This window comes from Pelmatolapia mariae, linkage group LG7 (assembly GCF_036321145.2).
Source record: "Pelmatolapia mariae isolate MD_Pm_ZW linkage group LG7, Pm_UMD_F_2, whole genome shotgun sequence".
NCBI classification, from domain to species: Eukaryota; Metazoa; Chordata; class Actinopteri; order Cichliformes; family Cichlidae; genus Pelmatolapia; species Pelmatolapia mariae.
In genome coordinates this window covers 59,672,021-59,681,594 of record NC_086233.1, presented here as the reverse complement: position 1 = coordinate 59,681,594, position 9,574 = coordinate 59,672,021, and the positions used below count along the sequence as shown (strand labels likewise).

Sequence of the window (9,574 nt, the reverse complement as noted above, 5' to 3'; positions counted from 1 at the left end):
ACAGAATCTTATTACTGTGCTCACTCAGAATCTTTCTCAGGGACAGCACCAGGCAGCACAGGGAGTAAGGCAGGAACAGGGACCTCCCTCTGTAGATCAAGAGATGGCAAGGTTTTAAATTAAATATGAAAAAAAATTATTTAAAAAGTTTTTAACCTTTTTGGTGTGTTATAACTGTGCTGTCATTTTCATGTATTTTTCTAATTCCGTTCAGATCTTTCCCTGGTTTCTTTGGAAAAAAAAGTTTTCTTGGAAAACGAAAGATGCATAATCCAAGGATCCCTGTGACACCACCTTTTAAAGCATGGAAGCCTTTCAGTTTCTATGTATACTTGCTGAACTGTAATGCAGTAACAACACCTACCTCCTCTGAGGAATTCAGCTTGCACAGGCAGGACTGGGTAAAAGACATCTCACAATGTCCAGGGACATGAACCATGAAGAGGTTAAAGGAATAAATATATAGATTTTCAGACTTATATGTCTCTGTAAAGATCATCAAGTCTGCAGGCATCACAATATTGATCTTGTTCTGCAGTTATTTGGACTTCTTCAAAGTGAATATCCTAAAATGCAGGGTCTGACTGGAGGATGGTTGCTCTACAAGGCTACAGGTAGGGGTAACAAATGTTTATTACATGATAGTCACATAATTTGCACCTATGTGAACTAGATCTGGGCTCTACTTTTTTCAGGTGGTCAGGGTAAAAGGAAACTGACACTGGTCCCTCCTGATTCTGAAGGTTACACAGGGACCCTAATACGCAGTATGACAGGAAATGGGAAAAACTTGCTGTATATAGTACCTTTACAGCAAGAATTTGACCTTACTCCGTTACCTCCTGATGCAGTTGAATTTAAAAATATGCCCAAAGCACAATGTCAAACATGCAAAGTAAGTCTGCCATTGCATATTTTGGCTCTTCATGTGCAGGAGTGCACAGAGTCTGGGTCTTCAGCTGAAGACACAGAGGTACATACATCTTAGAACAATATATGCATTTATTTTAATGAAATTGCATTGCATTGAAATGTCAATAAAAAAATTGACCCACTTGTTTTTTATCTTAATCAGCAATGTTATATGTCTATTAATTATGATAGGCATGTCAAACCGAGGTCCAAATAGTGTCCGTGCAGCCTTCTGAAGAGCACACCGACACAGAGGAATTGGATGAAGAAGTAATATCTTAATAGAAATGAGTATAGACCATTAACATAACTACAATGGAACTCTATTCAATATTTTAACTCTCATTTCTGTTTTAGAAACTTCAGTGTCCTATCTGTAACTTGAAATTTGCACCTTATTTCCTTGAAATCCATGCAAGCACATGCGGAGAAAGGTAGTTCAAAAAGCATGGCTTTTAAAATATCATATAGGATATAACATCTTGAGAATTTCCCATTTAAACAACAACTTTTTCTTTATTTTTATTAGAAGCAAAAATGTAATAGACGTGGATGAAATTGAGGAGAACATAGTAGAAGAGGACCATATGAAAAGGTAAAAAACATCACACACACAGATGACTATTAATACTCTGAACTGAATAAAGAGTGTTTATTCTTTCATTTATTGATTTTTTTAGTGTCGACGATGTGTTGGATGCGATTTGTCAAAGAGTTGATGTGGAGAAGCAGTTCAGCATCCTTATTTCAAGAACAAACATTCTGGAGAGAGGCCTTCTGCAGTGGCAACGTCAAAAAAAAAATTCACCCACTGCCATGTTGAAGGTGTCCTTCTTTGGGGAAGCAGGAATCGACACTGGTGCCCTTCGAAAAGAATTTCTCACAGGTGAACTTAAAGAGATCAATTACTTTTCCATTCGTATTATTTATGTTGAAGAAATGACTAATCCCTAAATTTTATACTTCTGTAATATACATTTTATCTTCTAAGTGAACTCTGCTCCAGTTGTGTTGTAAATATGACTATATTTCTCCTTTACTAAACTATACATCAATCATGTTTATAATTTGGGATGGACTGATATGAAAGTTCTTGGCCAAAACCAAAAATGAGAAAACCAAGGTCGAAAACCAAAACACCGGTAACACAAGGAAAATAGTCTTTTTTTTTAACCATAGCATGGCTGTGATGTGACTATGTTGTGTTATGAGCTTACTGGTTTGGTGTTGATAAAAGGTGTCAATATTATTGTCTCAAGTACACCTTTCTGTATACTATGATTTATTTTTTGAATCATCCATCCATCCATCCATTTTCTTGGCCGCTTATCCCTTGTGGGGTCGCGGGGAGTGCTGGTGCCTATCTCCAGCGGTCACAGGGCGAGAGGCGGGGTACAACCTGGATGGGTCGCCAGTCCATCGCAGGGCATCTTTTTTGAATCAGTATTTTCATTTTGAATGGAATTTTTACATATCTGGAACAGATGTATGATGTTGCTTCAGTACATCTGTCATGTTAAGCCTTCAAAATCAGTGAGACACATTATGATATATATATCAGTATTGCCTCAAATGAAAAAAATACTGTGATATGAAAGAAATCTTATTTCACCCAGCTCTAAATGAATGTTTTACATCGGATAATTCATAACTTTCTTCTCTCAATAGAAATGGTCGCCGGAATCGAGACTCGTTTCTTTGAAGGACCACCACACCAAAAAAGTCCACGCTATTCCCTTACTGACTTTGACAGTGGACTCTTCAGGCATGTTTATTTTAAAGAAAGGGAAAACTGTCATGTTTTATACTATAAGCAATACACTCATGCTGTTTGTATAAATAGGACTGTTGGTGAGATTCTGGCCGTCAGTTTGGCACAAGGAGGTCCTGCCCCTACATTTTTCAGCCAGTGGGCTTACAGTTACCTCTGCAACGGGCAGATCAACCCAACACAGCTGGATAAAAATACAGTGGCAGATTCACAGTTGCGGTTACTGATTGACCAGGTGCTGTATAACTAGTAAAAATATTGCCTTAGTACACATTGCAGCTATATAATTTCATCTGTTAAATTACTTTTAGGTGGAATCTTCAACTGAGCAGTCACTTCAGGGCCTTACTGATGAGATTTTAAACTGTGGATTCACTGGAGCCATCTCGGTTCAAAACAAGGAACCGATTGTCCGGTATGCTGTGACATGTTTTCGTTTTTCTATATGAATGTGAGAAAAATAGCATCTGAAGATGTTGTTTAATCTCTTTTTTGTACCCACAGAGCCATTACACTCCATGCTGTGCTTAGATTGCAGCCAGTGTTGGAACAACTCAAGGAGGGTTTGCAGCTGTATGGCCTCCACCTGCTGATTAAGCAATACCCAGAAATCTGCCAGCCTCTCTTCGTCCTTGGGGGAGATGTGAAAGTGAGTACAAACGTATTTTCAGTTTTACATGTATGTATTACATACATTTACACATTTTGTTACATTACAGACACAAATATGAATCTATTTTATTTCAACTCTAAATGAAACACCTACACAAAGTGGTGTACATTAGAGAAGTGGAACAAAAATCATACATGATGCCAAATATTTATTACAAATAAATAACTGAAAACTCTGGTGTTTGTAATTATTCAGCCGCCTTTGGTCTCAGTGTAGTCAGTTGCCCATAGACATTTCCTGATGATTGCTAAACATACAGTAAAGCCAGGGCAACAATAGAAAAACAAAACATTTCCATGTGTTAGAACGGCCCAGTCAATGTCCAGATGTAAATCCAATCCAGAATCTGTGGCAAGATCTGAAAACTGCTGTTCACAAACGCTGTCCATCTAATCTGACTGAGCTGGAGCTGTTTGGCAAAGAAGAATGAGCAAGAATGTCAGTCTGTAAATGTGCAAAGCTGGTAGAAAAATACCCTAAAAGACTGGGAGCTGTAATTGCAGCAAAAGGTGTTTCTAAAAAGTATTGACTGAGGGGGCTGAATAATTACACACACCACACTTTTCAGTTATTTATTTGTAAAAAAATGTTTGGAATCATGGATGAATTTTGTTACAATTCTCAATTGTTTACCACTTTTTATTGGTCTTTTATGTTGAATTCCAATAAAATATATTTATGTTTGTGGCTATAATGTGACAAACTGTGGAAAAGTTCTAGGGCCTGAATACTGCAGCCCTGAAGTAATCAAGCCGTTGGGTTGCTTTGCTTTCTAATATCATCATAGGTTAATGCCGAGTTTGTCATGGCGTCCATTCACCCTCAGCTGAGTGAGAAGGGAACCTCCAAGCATCAGGTTGAGCTGGACCTGGTTAACTTCATTCAGGACTTGCTTTATGAGTCAGAAGGTAAATGGTTATTTTTGTCTAGTTTATAGTTGTCACATTCCAAAATTATATTCTAAGGTTTTTGTGACAAAAGTTACACTTGTATCGAATTCAAATATTTAGATATTTTTTTTGTCCAAAAGGCCAGGGTTCTTCAAAACGTCTTAAAATTCACTCTTATCCTAACAGAAGGTCAAGAACATGTAGCTGACGAAGATGGCCCAAGATCTATCACACCTGCCAGGTTTCTGCAATGGATCACCGGTCAAGGCCATGTTCCTCTCCTCCCCTCAGAAAAGAAGGACTTTGCTGTGGTGGTAAAATTTAATCACAACTGTGAAGCTGACTTTGGAAATCACAGCATCTGCTATCCTGTTGTGTCATCCTGTGCTAAGACCATTGTCCTGCCTGTGAAACATATGAAGTCCTATAGTCAATTCAGAATGGTTCTGCTGGAGGCTTTTCATCTTGGCCAGGAATTTAACAATGTGTAAAGCATAGCATTGTCTATCAATAGTTTTGAAGTGTAACTCAAAATGCTGCTCCTTCCATTTAATGTTCAGGAAGCACATTTCAAAGTTGGAGATTGACAGCCAGAGTTCTTTAATGAGTGGCATAAAAATTTCCTGGCAGGTTCATTTGTATGTGTATATCAAATCAAATAAAAGTCTGAGCTATTCATGAACCTTCTCTGGGTTGAAAATTCAAAATAAAAATGTTGCCGCCTAGGAACGGTGAGTTAGTACAAAGTTAAGTACATCCAAATAAATGTCTCGGCCATGTGACTGAGAGGGCCTTGTTACATTGACAGTGTCTCTTAGTCTTGCCATGTCCTCCTCAGATAGAGGACATTCAACAGATGGAAGAATTACTCCAGGATTGCTCCCATCCAGCTCACCAATAGAGTTGACATCCAAGTACGCATCCTCGATTTCCTGTGATGATTTAAAAAAAAAAAAAGATATTTCAAATGACAATTCAAAAACAGTGTTGGGAAATTCTAGACAAACAGTCAGCTCCATAAATATTGGAACATGGGAATTCTACTTTTGGCTCTATATGCCACGCAATGGATTTTAAATGGAACTAACACGATTGGCTATAACTGCAGAGGTATTTGAACTGTTTTCATATGTGCCTTCCACTTAAGGGACCAAAAGTAATGGAACAATTGGCTTCTCTGATGTTCCATGGCCAGGGATGTGATATTCTTGTATTTAGTGAAGCAACTCCTGACAAAAACAGCAGGATAAATTTTGAAGTGTTTTGGGCAATATATCTGCTCATATTCAGCCAAATGCTTCAAAACTCATGAGGCAGCACTAAAGCATTCTGCAGAAAAAAAACAAATAGTTAAAAGAAGTGGAATGTTATGCAGTGGCCACGTCAATCACTTGACCTGAATCTGACGGAGCAGTGTTTCATTGCTGAAGACAAAATTGAAGGGCAAATGCCTCAATAATAGCTGGAAGTGAAGACAGTTGCAGTAGAGGCCTGACAGAGCATCAGCAGGTATGAAGCCCAACATCTGCTGAAGTCTCTGCGATCCAGTTTCAGTTATGATTAATGTTCTGTCTCATTACTTTTGGTAACTTAACAAGTGGGGGGTACACATGCAGACTGTTGTAACTCCTACAACTTTTAACTGATTTGGATGCAAATACCCTCAACTTAAAGCTGATAGTCTGCAGTGACAGCACACCGTGTTTTTTTCAACATCTCCAAGTGCACTTTTTGAAACTTGATTAAAGAGGGATTGTATAATTTATGTTTGTTTTAGTACCTCCACTGTGTCTGGAGTATCAACTGGATTCTGGTGGAGTCCCAGTGTCCACAGTTGTTGTGGGGACAGATTCCTCTCTGTCCTTAGAGGGTGGTTATCCCAACCCTGTCTAAAGACATCCAGATCCCTCTGCAGACGTGGAAGAAATGTATGTTGGGCACAAAACATGTGGACACCATCAGTTGGATCCAGAAGGCCTTCATCCTCGAGGTTGTGAAGGGTTTCATAGTACACGCTTGAAACAGCCATCCACACATCTCGCCACAAGCGCTCTATTCTGTTCAACATCAAAATATGGCAACGTTTTCAGAATTTTACCCAGAAATTCACTGAATTGAAAAATATATAAGAACATTTTTCTTATTTCCATGGGACATTTATACAAATACTACACATACCTTTGGTTGTGAACACTCTTGCCTGACAGAAAGCTTCCTCTTCCACAGCCCCGGATGGTGAACATGCATCTTGCTATTCCAACATTTTCCACTCCTTGATCCCCTCGAACTCTGAAACAAAATTAAACATCGACAGTACAATTTGTTTTAAATCTAAAAAAAACATGTCACTCTTAAAATTTATTGCAGCCTTTGTGTTTTTAATATAGTTTTACTTTAGACTGGTTATTTGAAGTTTATTGTTTTGGTCATTCAACAGTGTGCAGCTCTGTATAAGCACACCTTTCAAGAATTCTAAATGTTTGAACCATTTAAACAACTGTATGGGGATGTATAAACAACTGATCATATAGGCTACAGTTTACATATTGCATGTCAAAATAATTACACTGCTAATCAAGGGGGGGGGGGGAATCATATTTACACATTTGCACAATCATTGTGAAAATTTATTTTGTGTAGATTTTACCTCAATGGAAAGCCATACTTTTGTACAGCCTCCAAGAAGAAAGCAAGTGCAGTTGATGCTCTGTTGTTGGCAGCAGCACCCAGGTACATGATCTAGAGATGTAAATATCATTAAGTGGAAACTTGGTCAAGTCGAGTTACTATAATTAAAGATAGAAACATGTTTATCAGGTATTGTAGCTTGGTACATTTATTTTATATTTTTAAGTACAAGAAAAAAAGCAGGCTACATAATTCCCAAGGTAGCAAGCTGCCATGAGATGTAGCAGTACTTGTAATCAACTATTCACCCAAATGCAAAGGGTAAAAAAAAAAATCCTTTTAGCAACTTGAAGAATTAGTTTACCAAGCATTTATAGTCACCAAATACTGACAAACATAAACAGATTAGGAACATTTTGTTCTACAGAAGGATCTCTATATTACAGTATATGGTAAGTTTTATGGTAGACCAAAACACAAGTATTTCACTTTTCAATTAACATCTCATTCAGCTCAATTTTGAAAGTGAAAAATCACCTTTCTTGAGTACCCATCTATCCCTCCGAATATCACCAGGCCAAATCTGTAAAAAGAACAACAAAAAACAACAACTAGGGCATTAACAGGTATAAAACATAATTCAGTATTTAGCAGTATTGTCAGACTTCATCCTACCTTATTAGTTTATGGTTTGTGTCTATATGCATCAAGTAAAGAGGACCTTGCACTGAATATGTCCTTCGGACCACAAATCCCAGCCTTGTCATTCTTGAGAAAATACCAGCAGAGTCCACACGGTGCATCGACGAGTACACTCTCTTCCACTGTACATGGTGGCCCATGGCTTGAAGCATCCCTTTCATCATCCTGTATCCAACATGAGGTGTTCTTGTCTTTATAGATCTTACTAAATTGTCCAGCTCTTCATCACTTGTTGTACTGTAGCACTGCTTTATGGAAATGCCATATTCATGCAAACGACGTTTCACTGTCCTCACAGATATTCCAAGAAGTTTTGCAATTTGGGTGATTGATAAGAACATTTCTGTCAGTATCTGGAGCTGTACAGGCGATACATTGTAATTTGGACGTCCCAGCTTTCCTTCTGACACTGACGTCTGAGAGGGGGTTTGTTCATTGACGTCCTCCATACTGAGCACAGTTGACAGCTCTATCAGAGCATTTATAATACTTTGAGGGATCTCAACCTAATCGGACAAAGATCTTAAAAGGACCATCTCATGGTCGATAACAAACTGCAAATAGTCCACATCGAGGGGTTGTCTGTGCATGACCTGGGAAACTTTATGCAGTAGTCGTTGAAGCATCTCTCTTTTTAGCTGCTCCTAAATTAAATACAAAGAATTTTACGTTACTTCACTAACTTTGTTGTTCTCCAAGCTTACAGATCAACTAGGACCTAAGTTTCAGCCGAAAATGATAGCGAGGCGTTTCTGTTGAGCTAGCATTTCAGCAAAAAACGTTATAAAATAAAAAAACAGAAAAAAAAAATTAACAGTAACAATAGCCACTTCTTAAATTCGTAGTATTCACAGACTGCAGTGTAATTGTTCCAAACTTGAACACTCACCTGATTGTTCGCGCCAGCAGTGTTGTTGGAAGACGACGCCATCGTTCACTGAGGGACAAGTTAACAGCAGCCCCCACCCGATACAATGCGCGCTACTTTGAGAGCATGGGAAATGACCACTTCTCACGTAGTGGCTGGGAAAACGTCTCATAATTGATCAGTTACGGCGTAATTTGTACACATTACTGCTTGAAAGAGCTTTAGTAACTGAGTTTTAGCAGTTATGCATGACATGTTTTCTAAACATTATCAAATAATACAGTGCAGGAGGCGTTTGATAAATTATGTTCATTCCCAGGTTTCCTGAAGGCAACATGAAAAATGGACCATCTTGAGCCTGCCGCGATCTGCTGTCACTCATGATTCCCCGCCCCTCTCTGTGTAGCCACGCCCACCACGCCAAAACAGGGCCAAAAGTCTGTAACTGAAAAATAGAGATCTGAAAGTGAAAAAAAAAATTGAAGCTGAGAGAAAAATCCGAACCTGAAGAATTTTTTTTTGAAAGTGAAAAGAAAAAAATTGAAGCTGAGAGAAAAATCCGAACCTGAAGAATTTTTTTTTGTACATTAATTTAAAAGATCTGAATCTGAAAATTTTAAATCCAACTCTTTCTTTTTCAAAGTAAACTCTTAAAATGTGACTTTTGCTTTCAGTTTACATATTTTCGATTTCAATTTTTTTTTTAACTAAACAAACATTATGGCCCTGATTTAACTCCATAGGAGGGGGCAGAGCAGGTCAGCCACTAATCAGAAGGTCGGTGGTTCGAGCCCAGGCTGCCTCCTGGCTGCATGCCAAATATCCTTGGGCAAGATACTAACCCCTGTTTGCCTACTGGTGGTGGTCAGAGGGCCCGGTGGCGCCAGTGTCCGGCAGCCTCGCCTCTGTCAGTGCGCCCCAGGGCAGCTGTGGCTACAATGTAGCTTGCCATTGCCAGTGTGTGAATGGATGAATGACTGAATGTAGTGTAAAGCGCTTTGGGGTCCTTAGGGACTGAGTAAAGCGCTATACAAATGCAGGCCATTTACCATTTAATTTGCTTTTTTTTTTTCTGTTTTCATCTCTGCAGAGCACCCAGGCACAAAATATCTGTAAGTATTGGTTCCTCA

General features: G+C 38.6%; 2 protein-coding genes across 2 annotated transcripts; one reads left to right on the top strand and one right to left on the bottom strand.

Annotated features, from left to right (window-relative positions):
• Positions 1–267: 267 nt before the first annotated feature.
• On the top strand, positions 268–4,751 carry LOC134631558 (uncharacterized). Its single transcript, XM_063480009.1, has 13 exons — positions 268–445; positions 539–614; positions 696–973; positions 1,105–1,182; positions 1,270–1,346; positions 1,442–1,507; positions 1,593–1,798; positions 2,581–2,677; positions 2,756–2,918; positions 2,995–3,098; positions 3,188–3,332; positions 4,144–4,264; positions 4,433–4,751. The coding sequence occupies exons 1-13, from the start codon at positions 419–421 to the stop codon at positions 4,735–4,737; spliced, it is 1,743 nt and encodes a 580-aa protein (XP_063336079.1). The 5' UTR covers positions 268–418; the 3' UTR covers positions 4,738–4,751.
• A 22-nt stretch (positions 4,752–4,773) lies between these two features.
• On the bottom strand, positions 4,774–8,698 carry LOC134631559 (uncharacterized). The gene is made up of 7 exons (XM_063480010.1): positions 8,466–8,698; positions 7,550–8,220; positions 7,412–7,457; positions 6,894–6,985; positions 6,425–6,535; positions 6,027–6,303; positions 4,774–5,178 (listed from the first exon to the last, which is right to left on the bottom strand). The coding sequence occupies exons 2-7, from the start codon at positions 8,023–8,025 to the stop codon at positions 4,969–4,971; spliced, it is 1,212 nt and encodes a 403-aa protein (XP_063336080.1). The 5' UTR covers positions 8,026–8,220; positions 8,466–8,698; the 3' UTR covers positions 4,774–4,968.
• Between the last annotated feature and the right edge of the window lie 876 nt (positions 8,699–9,574).